This window comes from Littorina saxatilis, linkage group LG14 (assembly GCF_037325665.1).
Source record: "Littorina saxatilis isolate snail1 linkage group LG14, US_GU_Lsax_2.0, whole genome shotgun sequence".
NCBI lineage: Eukaryota > Metazoa > Mollusca > Gastropoda > Littorinimorpha > Littorinidae > Littorina > Littorina saxatilis.
The window spans coordinates 27030092-27050644 of record NC_090258.1 but is presented as its reverse complement, the minus strand read 5'-3'; the positions used below and the strand labels follow the sequence as shown (position 1 = coordinate 27050644).

At 42.5% G+C, this 20553-nt stretch overlaps 1 protein-coding gene across 1 annotated transcript in view; it reads right to left on the bottom strand.

The window, feature by feature from the left end:
• LOC138947461 (zinc transporter ttm-1-like) overlaps positions 1 to 20553 on the bottom strand; it is a 37218-nt gene that overhangs the window by 6268 nt on the left and 10397 nt on the right. The window contains exons 2-4 of the mRNA XM_070318941.1: positions 4151 to 4297; positions 3238 to 3394; positions 1753 to 2068 (exon numbers count right to left, since the gene is read on the bottom strand). Coding sequence (XP_070175042.1) covers positions 1753 to 2068; positions 3238 to 3394; positions 4151 to 4297 — 620 coding nt within the window. The remainder of the gene's footprint in view (positions 1 to 1752; positions 2069 to 3237; positions 3395 to 4150; positions 4298 to 20553) is intronic.

Here is a 20553-nt window from a genome sequence, read left to right as displayed (position 1 = left end):
TCCCTCCCTCTCTCTCTCTCTTTCTCTCTCTCTCTTTCTCCCTCCCTCCCTCACCCCCTCTCTCTCTCTCCATACCACTTTACACAGAATATTTGTAGCTGTGTATTCAGGCGAGACCAAGGGTAGGGCGGATGATGGCGAGAGAGGTGAAGTGACAAGGAATGTTTACAGTGCTGTGTGCCGGGCTGTGAGCAGTGCTCGCCAATGTTTAGCTCAGGCACCGTCCCGGCAGACGCGCCTTAGTTCTATGCAGGAAAATGCAGCGCGCTATTCTGGTCATCTGGCCAACTCTCGTCCTTATCTCTAAGGCAGACTGATACCAAGAGGTGTAAGTTACACCCGCCTTCAGGCTCAGGCATTTTCAAACGCTCGACTCTAGACTATATTTGGTGTTGCACAACCAATTTGGATAGAACGCGAGGTATCCATTTCAGTAACCATATACCTTACAAACAATTATAGAATACTTTTAGCTGCCTATTTGATCTAATCATATGATTTCTAAGCATGCATCTGTTACAAAAATGTGCATCATTACACCCCCGGTATGGGGGTGTGTATAGGTTTCGCTCGATGTGTTTGTTTGTTTGTTTGTTTGTTTGTTTGTGTTCGCATATAGATCTCAAGAATGAACGGACCGATCGTCACCAAACTTGGTGAACAGGTTCTATACATTCCTGAGACGGTCCTTACAAAAATTGGGACCAGTCAAACACACGGTTAGGGAGTTATTGGTGGATTAAGATTCTACAAGGACTTATAGAGTGTTTTTCCTACCTCGGAGGATGTCTCTGTCTGTTTGCCTCTGTCTGTCTGTCTGTCTGTCTCTCTTGGTCTGTCTGTCTGTCTGTCTGTCTGTCTGTCTGTCTGTCTGTCTGTCTGTCTGTCTGTCTCTCTCTGTCTGTCTTGTCTGTCTGTCTCTGTTTCTCTCTCTCTGTCTCTCTCTCTGTCTCTCTCTCTGTCTCTCTCTCCTGATTTTTCTGATCAGATGCTTGTCATCTTCTGTCTGTCTGTCTGTCTGTCTGTCTGTCTCTCTCTTGGTCTGTCTGTCTGTCTGTATGTATGTATGTCTGTCTGTCTCTCTCTGTCTGTCTCTGTCTGTCTGTCTGTCTCTGTTTCTCTCTCTCTGTCTCTCTCTCTGTCTCTCTCTCTGTCTCTCTGTCTGTCTGTCTCTCTCTCTCCTGATTTTTCTGATCAGATGCTTGTCATCTTACCGACTCTCTCCAACTTTTCCTCCCTCTTTCCCTCCCTGTATTTCAGTAGACTTTCCTTTGACGGGGGTGTTTTTCCTACCTCGGAGGAATTTCTTGTTTTATATTACTTTTAGCTGCCTATTTGATCTAAACATATAATTTCTAAGCATGCATCTGTTACACAATTTGCATCATTTTATACAGATAGCAATGCTATCACTTCATACATGTTTTGCATAATAAATGTTTGCACACTTATACATAATGTACTTTCAATTAAAAAGGATCATAGCTCTTAAACATAACAATACCTTGGTTTCACAAAGGATTGAAACAGTATATTTAATTAAACAATGGATGAGAACAATAGATGGTTTCTTTACTTAAGGCATTGCAACGATAATCAACCCCCTCGAAAAATATAAAAATAAATAAATAACAAAATAAATAATAAATAAATAAACAGATAACAAATAAAATAATATAGAATTGCCACAACGAAAAAACCCATAACCAACCAACAAACAAAAAACAAATAAACAAAACAAACAAAACTCACCTTAAACTTTATAATCAAAGCTGCCACCAGAACTCCCAGACTCTGTATAATGTCCCCCACCACGTGTATGAAGGCTGCTCGCACGTTGATGTTCTTATGCCCCTGAGCTTCCGGGGACCCCTCTACCCCCTCCTCTCCCCCCTCCTCCTCCTCCTCCTCTCTCCCCACGCTGGGCGACGCAACGTCCAGTGGTTCGTACTCGTATTGGGAGTTGTGGGAGTGCGCGTGGGAGTGAGAGTGAGAATGCCCGTGCCCGAATTTGGCGTGCCCCTTTGCCACTCCGCAGCACTTTTCGGAGTGAAGAACGAATCCCATTCTGAAATTGGCACACATTTTTGTTTTTAAAGTCCAATTTGTACAAACATGAGAAAGAAAAAAACGAATGTAAAAATAATTGCCTACCCATTTTGTTTTAAACATTAGCAGTATTTACTGACTGAGCAATTACCACAGCTGTTTCAAAAAATCACAACGGCTAATAGTTTTGGTTGCTTAAAACGCCACCACATGTGGCTGAGTACCTTCTGTTTAACAGCCATCCAAACACATCATTTTCACTATTGTTGTAGACCGTTTCTCGATTGCTATGTAGGCCAACAACAAAGGAACAAGCAAGCAATTACATGCTTACACGACTAACCCTCGTGGTTTAAACAGTATTTTATTTGTACGAAGTCATGGAGTTTATGATGCATAAAGGAGCACAACAAGATAAACATATAACTCACCCTCCGCATGTGTAATATATCAACATATATCTTCTGCTCTAGCTCTTCTTCTTCTTCTTCTGCGTTCGTGGGCTGAAACTCCCACGTACACTCGTGTTTTTTGCACTAGTGGAATTTTACGTGTATGACCGTTTTTTACCCCGCCATTTAGGCAGCCATACGCCGTTTTCGGAGGAAGCATGCTGGGTATTTTCGTGTTTCTATAACCCACCGAACTCTGACATGGATTACAGGATCTTTTTCGTGCGCACTTGGTCTTGTGCTTGCGTGTACACACGGGGGTGTTCGGAGAGTCTGCACACAAAGTTGACTCTGAGAAATAAATCTCTCGCCGAACGTGGGGACGAACTCACGCTGACCGAGCGGCCAACTGGATACAAATCCAGCGCGCTACCGACTGAGCTACATCCCCGCCCTGCTCTAGCTCTATGAGCCTCGGAGAAAATGATAATTCCCTTCTTATTGACCCAAACTCGATCCTACTGTAACCTTGACATTTGACGAGGGTCAACCAGATTTGGGTCACGTTGGGAGGTCATCAACATTTAGAGTGTACAATTTCAAAGCTCTAGCTTAAATAAATGTTCAAGAAATTAATTTCCCATCGTATGACCTGAAGATGAACCAACTGTGAACCTGAAATTTGACAAGGGGCAACCAGACTTGGGTCATGTTGAGACGTTATCAAACCCTAGAAGTGTGCAAAGTTTAAAAGCTCTTTAGCTTCAGAAACATCTGAGAAAACGTCAATACTCACACAAGGTTGAAGACGACACCGAGGGAAGCTGTGATGAGCATTTCGTTGGCTTTCACATCCTTGTAATGTTCGTGGATGATTCGTTCCACCGCGATGTAGCATAGCACTCCCGACACCAGCCAGATGATGAACACACTGAACAGCGCTCCTAGTACCTCTGAAACATTAAAAATACTCATCCTGAAAAAATACTCCTTCTGAAAGAAAGAAAAAAAATACTCCTGAAAAATACCCACTCCTGAGAAGAAAAAAACCCCACTCCTGAGAAGAAAAAAAACTATTGTAAAAAAACAACAACTTCTGAAACAATACTCAATGCTTATGATCATACCCATGCCAAAACCGAACAATGACACAAATTCCTGAAAAAATACACATTTCTAGAAATACTCCTTAAAATATATCCATTCTTTTGAGAGAGAGAAAAATCTATCGTTTGTGAAAAATACTCCTTATGGAAAAACACTCCCTATCGATCAAGTATAATAAGCTCCATTGTGACGTAATATAGAACTCGATACAAGCACACACACACACACACACACACACTTACGTAAAAATACTTCTAAACCGCTCATAGTGAACATTTAGCATCCCTAAATCTAATTCTGTGGGTCAGGCACAGAAACTACAAAGGCAACAATATTCTTGTTTGTGTCTGTTGCGTTGGAATGTCCCCTGATTGTACCTCAAACCAGGACAATTTCCTAGCGTCAAGGGGTGACCGTGAGGTGCACAACAAAGTTATCACCGAAACGAAGGCCACCCGCAGTGTTGGGTTGGTTAAAACTGAGATGTGATGTGATTTCAACCAATCAGAACCCGCGGTTTGTTCTCTTCCGTTTGGGTGGCAACACCTTTCGGTTCGGGCCCCTCAGTCATGTCCTCGTGTCCTGCTTGTGTCTGACCTTACCTGCCCTGTGGTAGCCAAAGGTCATCTGGCGCGTGGCCTGTTTCCTGGACAGGTAGAGGGCTAGCAGACTGATGACATAGCTGATGAGGTCACTGGCAAGGTGAAGGACGTCTGTGAACAGGGCCAGGCTGTTGGCCAACACTCCTCCTGCACAAGACACACATGTTGCACGTGAAACACAGACATCGCAAAATAGAACAAGCCTTTTTTTATACCGAGCAAAAACAGATGAAAGTCGCTTGTGTTTTTATATTTAGTCAAGTTTTGACTAAATATTTTAACATCGAGGGGGAATCGAAACGAGGGTCGTGGTGTATGTGCGTGTGTGTGTGTGTGTGTGTGTGTGTGTGCGTGCGTGTGTGTGTGTGTGTAGAGCGATTCAGACTAAACTACTGAACCGATCTTTATGAAATTTGACATGAGAGTTCCTGGGTATGAAATCCCCGAACGTTTTTTTCATTTTTTGGATAAATGTCTTTGATGACGTCATATCCGGCTTTTCGTGAAAGTTGAGGCGGCACTGTCACGCCCTCATTTTTCAACCAAATTGGTTGAAATTTTGGTCAAGTACTCTTCGACGAAGCCCGGGGTTCGGTATTGCATTTCAGCTTGGTGGCTTAAAAATTAATTAATGACTTTGGTCATTAAAAATCTGAAAATTGTAAAAAAAAATAAAAATTTATAAAACGATCCAAATTTACGTTTATCTTATTCTCCATCATTTGCTGATTCCAAAAACATATAAATATGTTATATTCGGATTAAAAACAAGCTCTGAAAATTAAATATATAAAAATTATTATCAAAATTGTTTTTTCGAAATCAATTTAAAAACACTTTCATCTTATTCCTTGTCGGTTCCTGATTCCAAAAATATATAGATATGATATGTTTGGATTAAAAACACGCTCAGAAAGTTAAAACGAAGAGAGGTACAGAAAAGCGTGCTATCCTTCTCAGCGCAACGAATACCCCGCTCTTCTTGTCAATTCCACGTGCACTGCCTTTGCCACGGGCGGTGGAGTGACGATGCTACGAGTATACGGTCTTGCTGCGTTCAGTTTCATTCTGTGAGTTCGACAGCTACTTGACTAAATATTGTATTTTCGCCTTACGCGACTTGTTTCTTCTTCTTCTTCTTCTTCAGCGTTCGACGGTTGTGTCACAAGTCGCTTGTTCATGAAAATACTTGTTTTTCTCTCAGGTGCCAGGAGACTGATTCCGCATAACTTTCATTCACTCTATTAAACATGTGGTATGCATTTAGAGCGCTTGGTTATCAGAATTTATATCGAGCAGTTTAAACTGTGGTCAGTTTTCAGTGTCAAAAGAAACTCGTTTTGAGCGAGAAATAGGAAGAGAGGGGCATGCCTAAATCACAGGTATCGTCACATAGTGTAAAGTCTAACGTTAATCTGACCAGGGTAATATGGGAGAATTATGATGGGGAAGAGAGAAAGAAGGAAAGAGAGAGAGAGAGATAGAGATAGAGAGAGAGAGAGAGAGAGAGAGAGAGAGAGAGAGAGAGAGAGAGAGACAGACAGACAGACAGACAGACAGACAGACAGAAAGACCAGGGATGTTGCTACAAATTCATACCTATAGGACAAATGTCCTGAGTTCTTCAGCATTAATAGGACATTTGACCGCTTTCAGAAAGTGTAATAGGACATTATGAATTTGCGCCAAACAGCTTATAACACATTCCATGGAATTGTTCCAAAGTCATGCGCGCACACACACACACACACACACACCCACGCGCGCGCGCTGTAGAACACGCACATAATATAGTAAATACATCAACACAGTGTGCGTATAATGTTGTATTTGTTTAGTTTCAAAGAAACCACAAAAAAGAAACCAACATGAACTACTTCAGAGCTCTTACTTTGATTACAAACTGCATGATTTGGATAACAGTTGAAAAACAAAATGATCGGTTTGATCCAATGCTGATCTTTTGCAGGCTTTAGGGGTTTTTTTCAGCGGCATAATTCAGTGCTTCGTCTCGTATCGAAAACAAAAGCAGACGACACATTTAGTCAGTTGGAGTTGTCTCCCGTACTCCTGTAGCATGCTCTGATCTAAAAATAATCCACAAACGGCGCATACCGCAAACGGTTCGGGAATTCCCGACAAAAGAAAAGATCCGCACGCGGCACTGGCAACTTCAGTGTCAGCTGAACACGAGAGCGTTCGGTCTTTTAGAAGATTTGTATCTTGAAATGAAAATTGACGAATATCGCGCTGTCCGAAGGAATGGAGTACATATCGGACAATGACCACGCTCAGGCTAAAACGATAGGACATCTGACCGACATGCGGCAATGTGAATCGGACATTTGGGGATTTTCATCGTAAAATGTCCGATGTCCGACGCCTAACGACATCCCTGATAGACAGACAGATAGACAGAAAGACAGAGAACAACACACGGGGGCTGTAATAAATCAGACTTGTTGCTTGCAACCGACAATAATAGTCCAGTCTCGATTCTGACCTATGGCGAGGGAAAAATGGGCCATTCTCGTTCATTTCTACGAAGAATGTTGCCGACTTTTACGCATACTCATTCACAAGCACAAAGCTCCCTTGCGACATACAGCCAAATTAAGCGAAACCACGCGACGATCACCTTTCCCTTGTCGAGTACAACAAAAAAAGAATCAATCTCTCCAGTCTGAGGTATTAATCTGTATTCTCTCAGGTGCCAGGTCATTGGTTCCGCACATCTCCCACTTACTCTCGTCTATATTCAAAAGCGCTTACGTCCCTTTAGATTTATCTTTCAGATCAAATGAAAGGTCAGTTGTTATGGAAACATGAAGCGTTGTACAGTTATTACCTCTTCGCTGATTAGTTTTTGGTATTGTGACATTTCACTCTGTATTTCCACTCGTTGCTTTTTTAAATAGTGAACAGCTCGCTTTCGCTCGCAGTTCAATATTTTAAAAAACAACTTGTGTAAATCTGGTACGACACAGCAAGCCATGTAGTATTCTCTATCTCTCTCTCTCTGTCTATCTACCCCCCACACAGTCTTTCCCCCGACTCCTCCCTCTTCCCCCCCCCCCCCCCCCCCGGCCCCTAACTCTTCTCTTCCTCTCTCCATTTATCTCTGTCTCCCTTTTATTCCCCTCTCCAGTTGTTTTCCATTTTTACATCAACATTATTTAGTTCGAAAGAACTCCATCCTTAATGTGCCTCGAGTCAAACCTAATTATTGTGATGAAGCATTATAGGGTATTTGGACAGGGGAGAGAGGGAGAGACTCGGGGGGGGGGGGGGGGGGGGGGGGGGGGGGAGAGAGAGAGAGAGAAATAGAGAGAGAAACAGAGTGAGAGAGAAAGAGAATAAGAGAGAGATACATAAAAGAGACAGAGACAGAGGGAGAAAGAGAGAGAGAGAGAGAAAGAGACAGAGGGAGAAAGAGAGAGAGAGAAAGAAAGAAAGAGAGAAAGAGAGAGAGAGACAGAGAGGGAGAGAGAGAGAGAGAGAGAGAGAGAGAGAGAAAATAAGGGTTTTTGCCAGAGGGGAGATAATGCGGTAAAGAGGTTTAATCCGAGCTATTAATGGTCATTGTCTGAGAGGCTGTCTCTGAACTGGCGTGTGTGTGTCTGCGCGCGTGTGCGCTTTCTTTCTTTATTTGGTGTTTAACGTCGTTTTCAACCACGAAGGTTATATCGCGACGGGGCGCGTCCGCTCATAACTTAACACGTTTCGCAACACAACCATTAACAACGTCGACAAAAATAAAACCTCCTTGTCAATGTCCACATCCCTTCAAAAAAAAACCTCCTTGTGCCCCCCTCTACCCCCCCCCCCTTTACACCCCCCTCCCCCCCCCCCACACTGCCTTTTTCTCTCCCGCTTCAAAAGTAGCCAGCCGAAAAGGCTCAGACAGCTAAACCCGTCGCGAAGCAAAGGGTGTCAGGAGGAGCGCCAAAGCGACAAGGGAGAGTGTGACCGGTGTGTGTAACAATCTCCATCCATACGGCCACAACTTGTTCACAGTGACCGGAAAGAACAGAAAGGGAAGAGCAGCAGAGAGAACCACACTCTACAAATACTGACCGTGCTAAGAGCCTGGTGAAATGGCCAGTCAAGTTCACCAGCGAAAGAGAAAAAAAGAATGTTTTAGTTGGTGTATGAACATTAGTGCAATACATTTGTTTTGGCCGAGTTTTTGTAAGTACGGCAAATCGGGATGGGGCAGACTGAGATGTAAGCGTTTATGTTGTCAGCAGACCCTCTGAACGCAAATAAAGCATCACGGACGAAAGGAGAAGTAATGTGTCAAAAGGGGTAAACCCACAGCGACACACTCACTGCCATACAGGACAGACAGACGGACAGGAGAAGTAATGTGTCAAAAGGGGTAAACCCACAGCGACACACTCACCGCCATACAGGACAGACAGACGGACAGGAGAAGTAATGTGTCAAAAGGGGTAAACCCACAGCGACACACTCACTGCCATACAGGACAGACAGACGGACAAGTGCGGCTGAGAGACACACAAGCAAAAAGGCATGCAAGCACTCAAACAGTGGAGCAGAACACTGAGACCACGGTACAACTTCTTCCTTTTTGGACTAAGAAGTTTCCTCAAAACTCTTTTCCAGTCGGTATCGTGTTAAAATGTGTAAGTGTGTGTGTGTGTGTGTGTGTCACGTGCGTGTGTGCGTGTGTGCGTGCGTGTGTGTGTGTTTGTGTGTGTATGTGGTGGTAAAAAAAAGGAACCGTAAAAACAAGGATAAGAACGTAACAACAACCTTTGAAAACTGTTCAATGAAATATCAAAGAAGAGGAAACTTCCTCTTCCAAGAACAAAACAGTCTCGGCTTTAGAAATTTCACACATTGAAGCCGAGAATATCGCGACATCCACGCTCAAAGGTTACATTACAGCTTGGAGCAACGACGTTATGAAAGAAATAAATCTCTCGACTAGAGACATGTGTGGGTGAAGTGAATATGAAAGAGCAAGAAATTGGTCATTGCACACACGGCGGTTGCTGGGACACGACAAATACTCTTGAGGTTGCGGGAACAACGATCGACTACTAAGTACGGATCCGAGACAAAGATGATGTCATTAGTCCCGTCTCGGACTGCCGGCGTGAAACTCGTTTCAACCGCCCCCCCCCCCCTTCCCCTTCACACACACGTAGGCCTACACACACACACACACACACACACGTACACACACACACACACACACGCACACTCAAACGGTCCCCCGGACGACTAACCGGCACATGTACAATGTGGACCTGGCCCCCCCCCCCCCCCCCCGCCCACTCAGGTTTTCTGTTCATAACCTCTGAAAATGTATCCCCATTTTAAGACTCCCTTCTTGGTATAATAAAGTCCTGAATTGTTCGATTTTGTAGGTCTTAAAAACGGGTTCCATTTGTATCACCCAAACTCTTTGTCTGGGTTCCGTTTTGAGTATTCGGACGTTTCCCCCGCAACCTCTAACCTGTCCCCATTAAAAACTCCGTCAAGGCTGCCTCTTCAAACAGGGTGTCGGGGGTCTGTTTGCGGTCTGAACACTGTATGATCCGCGGCAGTCGGTTTCGGTGTTGCGGTTTTTGCCTAAGTTCGATGTGTGTGCGAGTGTGGGACCGGTGTAACACGAGAAAATTACTCCCACGAGATTTTTACTCCGGAGTAAACATTTTGTACGAAAAAAGCACTCCCCCATTTCACGAGAAAATTACTCCCCAAGACAGGTGATTTCCGAGAAAACATTTCGTACAAAAATGTTACTTCCATGACGAATAAATAACGAATAAATTACTTCACCCAAACACAAGCAATTTAACTTCCCATGCCAGGTGTACGAAATTTTTACTCCCTTGTCCCCTGTTAGTCTTGGTGGTGGAAGGGGTGGAAGGAGGGTAGCGCGACATTCGTGTGCGCGACATCACTTATTGGCATTATCCCTTCGCCCGCATCCCATTTTTGCGTACGAGATTTTTACTGGAACTAAAAAAAATGGGGAGTAAAAATTTCGTGGAGGGAATAATTTTGTCGTGCCTTGGGGAGTTCTTTTCTCGTACGAAAAGTGTACTCGGAGTAAGAATTTCGTACGAAATATTTACTCCGGAGTAAATTTTTCGTGGAGTAAAAATTTCGTGTTACACCGGCAATACAGACAGACTTGGCGGGCAGGCAAAAAGACACACAGGCAAAAGGACAGACTGACGACAGGGGAAACACAGACAGACACACAGACAGACAAACATATTTTCTCAATGTCTCTCTCTCTCGCGCGCGCGCACACACAGGTCTGCAGAAACGTGTACATGATAACTTGTCTCCTTTGGTCGATTTGTCTCCCTTGGTCGAGTTTTCTCCCTCAGCCAAGAAAAGGAGAACCAATTCGAAACGGCAAACACCACACCAGACAGGGTCTAACCAGAAAGACAAACAATCGCAGGTCGATTTTCAAACTTAAAAAATTGGGAGGACTATGGGAAGCTGAGGGGGTGGGGGGTAGGGACGTGTTGGGGTGGGGTGGGGGTGGGGGGGGGGAGTAACATAAAGGGGTTTGGAAGAGGAGAAACAGAGAGTGCGAGTAAAATTGCGATTCAACGTCTGACTGAAAGAGAGAGAGAGAGAGAGAGAGAGAGAGAGAGAGAGAGAGAGAGAGAGAGAGAGAGAGAGAGAGAGAGAGAGAGAGACGCGCAGAGAAAGAGAGACAGGCAGACAGACAGACAGAACGTGAGAGAGACAGACAGACAGAGACGCAGATATAGAGAGACAGAGAGCGAGACAGAGAACAGCACGGATATAGAATTATCAAAGACATTTCTCCTTTTGAAAGACGTTCGCAAATTGTCACTAAATGTTTACATGGATTCAGACGACAAACCACTTCACGTCATTGACGAATTCCAGTAATATCCCCGGGTAAACTCACATTAAATCACTTGTCAGCATTTAAGCATGCTCCAATGGACGTTCAAAGCCAATATCCCAATATCGACACCCCTTAAGTCCCAAGCATAACATATGCACTTCTCATCCAATACGATCAAACATTTCCTTGTCAGTAGAAAATCACAAGGAGGAGTAATTTAAATGAAAGGAAACTGAAGTTAAAGGAATATTCCTGCCCGCGAAAACAGTTCGTCTGTCCATCTGAGATCTAGACAGGCTTTTACATTAGGACAAGACGATCAATCCATTTGGTCACATACCAAAAAGGGGTCCTGTAGTGGAATGCATGAATGGAGACTATCAAGCTGTAAATTGAATTAAAATAATTTTTTTATAAAACGATCCAAAACTACGTTCATCTTATTCTTCATCATTTTCTGATCCAAAAACATATAAATGTTATATTCGGATTAATTAAAAACAAGCTCTGAAAAAAAAAAAATATAAAAATCATGATTAGAATTAAATTTCCGAAATCGATTCAAAAACAATTCCATCTTATTGCTTGTCGGTTCCTGATTCCAAAAACATATAGATATGATATGTTTGGATTAAAAATACGCTCAGAAAGTTCAAACGAAGAGAGGTGCAGTAAAGCGTGCTATGCAGCACAGCGAAACCACTACCGCGCTAAACATAGGTTCGTCAGTTTCACTGCGTTTTGCACGAGCGGCGGACTACGGTCATTGTTAAAAAAATGCAGTGCGTTCAGTTTCATTCTGTGAGTTCCACAGCTTGACTAAATGTAGTATTTTCGCCTTACGCGACTTGTTGTTTCTTTGTGTTACGAGGATGTGTTCAGGACAGAACCACTCTGGTTTCCAATGTGGGTATCTTGGAATCTTGACGGTTGTAACATGCACTGTTATGTACCTCAATCTGAGATGTAAAGCTGTGGTAGCAATTAAAATATCTGACTCCAACTGTTGCATACTTTTTTTTCAGATGCCAGGATGCGGGGTCAAGGGGCGGACGCCTTACCACTAGGCCAACCGTGCCGGTCTTTGCTTGCATGCAGTCATTTTTTTAATTTTCTGTATCCATACTGGTTTGTGCAGACATTCCCAGCAAAGTCTTTCCATGGCATGGTAAGTGCAGGTTATATATGGAATCAATTACATTTATACATGTATTTCAAGTACCAAATTACCCCTTGTTGGTATGAATGGAGAGCTTCAGTTGTCTGCTTTTCTGAGGTAGACATTTCCAAGTTTATTGGTGTCACTTGCTCCTTGTATTTTTAATTCATGATGTAATCCTTTTCAGTAACTATTTTTAATTTGTCTATTTTAAGAAAGGTTCATTTGTTTGTCCACAGATTGACACACTGGATGGGGATGGGGTGGTTGTCCGTTTCCTTAGGAAACAAGGATCATCGTTTGTGTGGCTTGCTGTGGAGGAGAGATTTTTTTGTGAAGTTTGAGGAAGCAGTTGAGGTGCTGCCTTTCCCAACTCTTAACAGGCGTGGCAGACACACATTTCAATAAAAAGTTGTTTCGTTTTGACTGAAATAAACCCATGGTTAACTGATATTGGTGTCTGTGTTTGTTTGCGGTGTCCATGTTTACACGCGAGACGTTCTGTGTCATTTGATGAATATCTGCATGTATTACCAAGATTTTTCAAAGTATGTCCATATACCTGTTATAAGTATTCATGGAGATTCTGTAAATCATACAATTTTGCAGATAGCAATATCTGATCACTTGCTGGAAAGGTTTTCTGTAAATGATGAAATGGTCGATCTGGCGTCCTTATAGTAATCCCCCCATTATGTAAGTGTATGGTATATTTTGAAACTTCTGGTACTTCTATGAAGCAATTTCTATTGTATCTCATTGGAAATTGCATGATAATTACTTGTATTTTTTATGATAAGAGTAAAAAATGTGCCTCTAACGGTGTCCTGTGTTACACGCGAGACGAGGCAACCTTCAACACATTATCTTAAATTACAACATTTCCAAAAGTTTATCTTGCTTTTCAAAACCTTGTGTTGGAAAGTTGAGATGTTAAACAAACCAAACACACCAAAATATTTCAATTTTGACTAACTTTATTTTGGGGCACTGAAGTCCCACATCTGACCAGTTTTCAGGAGAGTGACCATATGTGTGTGAATGCTGAATGCTGAACGTTTGATATATATACATGCTTTACCAGTGAGCTATATAAACATTTTGAGCTCCACGTATTTTCTTATATTCTTGGAATGAATGAGGGGAGAATAACGAATGCGTATAAATGTAAGTAGTATCCTTCTGATTGGCAGTCGGTATTTTAGATAATTCATTCCTCACACACACACACACACACACACACACACACACACACACACACACACACACACACACACACACACACACACACGCACGCACACACACACACACCATAGCCCTCACCCACACAACATGAACACCTCTAACTACGTCAAGCTGTCACCACAAAGAATACAAAAAAGTTTCTTTTAATAAAAACACTCTCCCAAAAGTCACGTCCGTGGAGCCTTGTCCCACAAAGTGACAGCTCTTTTCATGCAACAATGTAGTTCTTATCTTTTCCCCTTTCTTTTCCTTGTATGTTGTGCAACAAAGTAAGTGAGCCAAGTATGTGCTAGCATCTTACATTGAAAACGCATCACCTCGTAAATGGGACACACATTCGCGCAGAGGTTGCTGTAGCTATATGCAGTGACAGCTACTTTCAGCTAGTGTACTTCTAATCTCTTCCCCTTGTTTCGTGTGTATTGTTCAACTAAGCATGTGTCCTGTGTGTCTTAGCATTTTGCATCAGCCAGTAAATTAAAAAAAAAAAAGTGCATTGAAGTATAAATGCGAGTCGTCGACAATTGACATCCGCATTACTCCACGCAGAAACGAACGTTGCCCCACTTTTTTTTTTTCGTATACGTTGTACAACGAAGTAAGTGCATGAGTCACATAATTATGTCCGAGCACACTACACAGAAAACGCAAAACCTGTAGTAAATCAGCGATTAGTTACGTAGACCTTTCGGAATTCCGTTGACAAAATTTGAGGTGTTGTGGGTGAGGGTGTGCGTGTGTGTATGTGTGTGTGTCTGTGCGTGCTTTACACAACAAAGGGGTTTCTTTCCTCCTTTCCTCACAATTTGTGTTGCGTGTGACATGTGCTACACTGAAAACGCAGCAACGCATACAATTGGCAAAAAAGGTGCAAAGACGTTGCGTCGTACATTTTTTTCTTATTTCTCTTCAAAATCAGAATTATGTGTATCAGTCTACGTATGTCACGTAAATATTGTAGCACACTAAATTCAAATCGTAAATTCACGGAAGTGTGCTTGGGAATCGTTGACCGTCAAGTTACGCAAGCTGACACCTGAAGAATGTTAGCATACAATAATAACGAAATGAATTTATAAGCATTTGCCGCTACACTTCTTTTCATACTGAGATGACTTGTTGGTCAGAGAGAGAGAGAGAGAGAGAGACAGAGAGACAGAGAGAGACAGGCAGGCAGGCAGACAGACAGACAGAGAGAGAGAGAGAGAGAGAGAGAGACAGACAGACAGACAGGGTAAGAGAGTGACAGAGACAGAGACAGACAGACAGAGACAGACAGACAGAGACAGACAGACAGGGTAAGAGAGAGACAGAGACAGACAGACAGAACGACAGACAGTCAGAGAGAGAAAGAAAGACAGACAGACAGAGAGAGAGGGAGCGAGAGAAAGCGAGAGAGAGAGAGAGAGAGAGAGAGAGAGAGAGAGAGAGAGAGAGAGAGAGAGACATACACAGACAGACATACAGGGTAAGACTAAGAGAGTAACAGAGAGACAGACAGACAGAACGACAGTCAGAGAGAGACAGACAGACAGTCAGACAGACGAGACATAGCGACATAGGCTAGAGGTTTACGGACCACAAATCCTTTGAACAAGAACGAAGACATGATTACACATACATTGTCATATATACCTCAAGAACAACAGTCTTATCTTTCTGTACCTTTCTTCACAGCTAAAACGCACGTAACGACAAAAGAAAAGACCCGTTGCTCTATACCTACAACACCAGTACAAAACACGCAGTGCATAAACAAAAAAATAATAAAGACGAAAAATTTGCATTTAATTACACACGCCTTTAACAAAATCTAATTTAAAAAAAAACTAACATGTTGCCAGCACAATCAATGGCCCTAGGCACGGTTAGATAAATGAACTGCCACACTATACAAATTGTTCTTTTGCCTTGACGCGACATGTTAATTAATATCATGTGTGTGTTCTTTCTTTCTTTCTTTCTTTCTTTCTTTCTTTGGTGTTTAACTTTAACGTCGTTTTCAACCGTTCAAGGTTATATCGCGACGGGGAAAGGGGGGAGATGGGATAGAGCCACTTGTTAATTGTTTCTTGTTCACAAAAGCACCAATCAAAAAATTGCTCCAGGGGCTTGCAACGTAGTACAATATTATATGACCTTACTGGGAGAATGCAATTTTCCAGTACAAAGGACTTAACATTTCTTACATACTGCTTGACTAAATTCTTTTCAAAAATTGACTATATTCTATACAAGAAACACTTAACAAGGGTAAAAGGAGAAACAGAATCCGTTAGTCGCCTCTTACGACATGCTGGGGAGCATCGGGTAAATTCTTCCCCCTAACCCGCGGGGGGTATGTGTGTGTTCGTCGGCAGGCTGACAGGAAAGGGACTGAAGATGTTGAAAGCTGCCATATTCGTAGCGTTCATTAATTCATTCATATTGTTTACATGTGCCAATAATGTTATAAAACTGTACCTAAGGGGATATAATAACGATTGGCTGTAGCTTTCGAACCCCCCGCGGGTTAGGGGGAAGAATTTACCCGATGCTCCCCAGCATGTCGTAAGAGGCGACTAACGGATTCTGTTTCTCATTTTACCCTTGTTAAGTGTTTCTTGTAAAGTTGTATAGAATATTATAGTCAATGTTTGTAAAGATTTTAGTCAAGCAGTATGTAAGAAATATATTGTACTACGTTGCAAGCCCCTGGAGCAATTTTTTGATTAGTGCTTTTGTGAACAAGAAACAATTGACAAGTGGCTCTATCCCATCTTCCCCCTTCCCCCGTCGCGATATAACCTTTGTGGTTGAAAACGACGTTAAACCACCAAATAAAGAAAAGAAAGAAAGCTTTCGAACACAGAAAAAATTATTTCAGTATTGCAAAGTGGTGTTGATAGTGTCGAATGTAAACAGAACAGTCTCAAACGCCATCTTTGGTTTACGAAACGTCACGAAGTGACGTCAACGGTCTAAAAATAGCCCATGCAAGTCCTGGAGAACTGTTGCTAAACAATGCAATACAGAATTAATTATTTCTCGTAATTGGTAAGGACTTCAAACCTAAAACTTTGCAGGAAGCTTAATTTATACATCCCCGCAACGATGGGAAAAGCCCTGGAAGTAATTAAACTAATTAAATAGGTCCTATGTCAGCCTTTAACGTCCTTATTGTAAGACTGTGTTCTCTCTCTCTCTCTCTCTCTGACTCTCTTTCTCCTTTTCTCTCTCTTTCTCTCTCCCCCCCCCCCCCCACGTTCTCATCATGTAAATCATCATGAAAACCATCATGTAAACAATCATGTGAACTATCATACATGAACCGTAATGTACATTGTCATGTAAATCACGCCAACTCTCATGCAAATCATCCATGTGAACCATCATGTAAACCGTCATGTAAACCATCATGTAAACCATCACAGCTCTGTCTAAGCTTATACATACGCTGAGGGAATCTATCCAGTCGGACACACACCAGCCTGCCTGCTTTCAGTGCTGAGTGGGAATTTATTGGCGGATTTATCTCTTCACATGACATTTATGGCAACCATAACGTTCAAGTTCCGCTGTACAAGCTTGGCGAGGAACGTTTCATTCGGTGTCGACGATTTCAAAAGCTGCATTTCACATACGCTGGTATTTTCTACGATTCGTTTTGAATTTCGAGACGAAAACTGATCATTATGATGTGATGTTGCTCAGGGAAGAAGGTTCAATGCTATTGCGAGTGTGTTCCATCGGGTTAGTATTGCTGTTCATAGTGAACATGACATCGTTCTGTAAATCTCCTGTGAGGCGGATTGGTCGTTTAAAAAAAAAAGCAGTTTAATATATTGTATATATATGTATCTTGCCATAGACCATTTATCCTGGACCGCCAACTAGCTCTCTCTCCGCTCTTTCTCTCTGTTACGAGGTAGCGGCCTCTCGCATTTAGGAACCTACGCTTACATGACCTTTCAGAAATCAGGGGGATGTCATATCCGGTGTCGATTGTAAACATGGACGAAGTTGCCGAGGTAAGTTCTGAAAATGCTAAAATAAACTCAGCTAAAGTGCATATGGAACATGTTTTTCGATGAGTTTTGTTAAGTTTAGTTTGGAGTTTTGGAAAATCCAGCTCATTATCATCTCCCATTGTCACAAATAACTGGAGCGTGCTTTCTTTTCACTGACTTCGAATCGCTGGCCTTTCAAACCGGACACTAAGCGCCCCTGAAAGTCGAGCGTCGTAACCTCGAAGGGTCACGTGACGAGTTGGCGGTCCAGGCTATTTGGTCTATGATCTTGCATAGCCGTTAAATCCCCCCCCCCCCCCCCCCCCCCGCCATTCCCTCTCGCTCCTCCTCCCACCCTTCCCTTCGCCCCCCTCCCCGTTATTATTTTCTTTCTCCGTTCTCTTTCTTCTTTTCAAAGTAAATCGTGACCGTTAGCGCATCGGTTGTTACCTCTCTCAGTCTCATGCGATCCCTTGACTTCGTGAACTGGGGCACTCTTACAGCTTCACACAACAAGCTTCACACAACAATTTATTGTCATCCAGGGTATATATATAATAGTGGATAATAGCTGCGCGTGTTCAGACTACTGAGATGAACAGTGGAACCCGCCTTTTTAAGACCTCCACAACCCCCCGCGGGTTAGGGGGAAGAATTTACCCGATGCTCCCCAGCATGTCGTAAGAGGCGACTAACGGATTCTGTTTCTCCTGTTACCCTTGTTAAGTGTTTCTTGTATAGAATATAGTCAATGTTTGTAACAATTTTAGTCAAGCAGTATGTAAGAAATGTTAAGTCCTTTGTACTGTAAACTTGCATTCTCCCAGTAAGGTCATATATTGTACTACGTTGCAAGCCCCTGGAGCAAATATTTGATGAGTGCTTTTGTGAACAAGAAACAATTGACAAGTGGCTCTATCCCATCTCCCCCCTTTCCCCGTCGCGATATAACCTTCGTGGTTGAAAACGATGTTAAACACCAAATAAAGAAAGAAAGAAGACCTCCACAAATAAGTGTGTGAAGATGAGGGTTTCAAGGCACAGTCCTGATCGTGTGAACGATTCGTTTCACCATCTCAGATCTAACCAGGTCAGACGTCCATCCTTCCAACACGTACCAAAAATCATCAGCTTGGACAGAGACATACATACCCGAAACAGGCTTGAAAGTGGCGAGTATTTTACTCGTCATGGCGAGTAGAAACATGTCATTGGCGAGTAGAAATGTTCATCTACTCGCCAAATGCGCGTATAGTTGTTGAAACAAATTGTTGGTTTGGCTAGTAAAGTTGTCTCTGGCTTGTACATTTTCAGAATCACTAGCCAAAGGCGAGTACACCATTTGTTGGACTTTCAGGGCTGAGAAATCTATCCAAGTCTCTGGCCTGGATGCTTTCTTTGAAGTGGGATTTTTGTGTATGAAATTAATTTCTCAAAGGCCATACAGTCATTCTGCAAAATGAATTACTAAGCAAATCTCCAACACGGCACAGCAAGCAGTCAGGGCATTGATTTTCGGTACGTGTCGAAGTGCAAGGGGTGTTCTTACCCCGTGTACAACCATCTGAGGCAGTGAGCAGAGCTGTCTTCGCGGTTATTTCTACACGGACTATGCCTACCAAAACAAGGGAGTCTAAATATGGACGTAAATTTACAGAGGCTTTGAACAGAAAGTCTGAGAAAGCTGGAACTTAAAAGGAGGGGGTGCCCCCCGCGGGTTAGGGGGAGTCCCATATTGGTTGGGACGAGAAAGAATTTACCCAATGCTCCCCAGGATGTCGTGGGAGGCGACGAACGGATTCTGTTTCTCCTTTTACCCTTGTTAAGTGTTTCTTGTATAGAATAGAGTCAATTTTGTCAAGATGTTAGTCAAGCAGTATGTAAGAAATGTTAAGTCCTTTGTACTGGAAACTTGCATTCTCCCAGTAAGGTCATTTATTCCCCCCTCTGCTTCTTTACCTCTGTAAACTTGTAGGGGTAGTTATTTTTCGATAATGACCCAGCAACCAAACAAATAACGACCCAGCAACAGCCTGAATCCTCGATAGTGCAATGGGTTGAGAAGTTGTTCTGTTTCGGTACTACTTTTTGCGACTGAAAAGTTCCGAACGCTCTAACGTACGAAGTATACATCTCTGGAGCAAACAATACAAACATACCGCATTTAAATTAACAACTACAGGCCTGAACACATGAATCTTCATATAAAATCCATGAGTTCGGTTGTTTTCTGAATCTAGATTTGCCGTGCTCAAACGTTCATCACAAGCAATTTCCCGCAAGGCAAGTAACTCATACTTTGTCTAGCGACAAGAGTAGTTCCCCTTCTTTTCACTCAGTTTCTTCGACAACAGACTGCAATCCGACGGTCAGTTTTCAACAATATTTCATTTAATAAACAGATCACACGCAACCAAATGCACACATCTCATCAATTTAAACAACATAAAGCGGTTTCATACACTATTTTCCCCAGAAAACTGAACTTCATACAGTTTTTAACGTTGGAACACGGGTGCAAAAGTTCGTCTGCTAGTCCCATTTGACGAAAGAACATTATCCTAAGCGATACCAAAACATATACAGAACACACAATATCTGCCTTTGCCGCCACAGCAGAATAACAGCATATCTGTGTACTTGATTTTAGTCCAAAATAGGAAAACTGACAAAAAGTGTTAACAGAATGGAATGATTTGCACGGAACTATACAACCGCGCATTAATCGATCGCCTGCGCAGGTTGACTGGTTGAGTGAATAGGATTCGATCAAACTTTCGCAAAAAAACTCCTCTTTTCTTTGAATAACTGAAGAAAGGAGGAATAAAGAGGTTACACACCTCGTCTCAGTGATTATAAAAAATAATGGTCTCAGTTCGCGGTCATGAAAAAGCTCGCTAAAGCTCGCATTTTTCATGATCCGCTAACTTCGACCATTATTTTTAATAATCACTGAGACTCGGCGTGTAACCTCTACATATTGTACTACGTTGCAAGCCCCTGGAGCAAGTTTTTGATTGGTGCTTTTGTGAACAAGAAACAATTGACAAGTGGCTCTATCCCATCCGTCGCCATATAACCTTGAACGGTTAAAAACGACGTTAAACACCAAATAAAGAAAGAAAGAAAAGGAGGG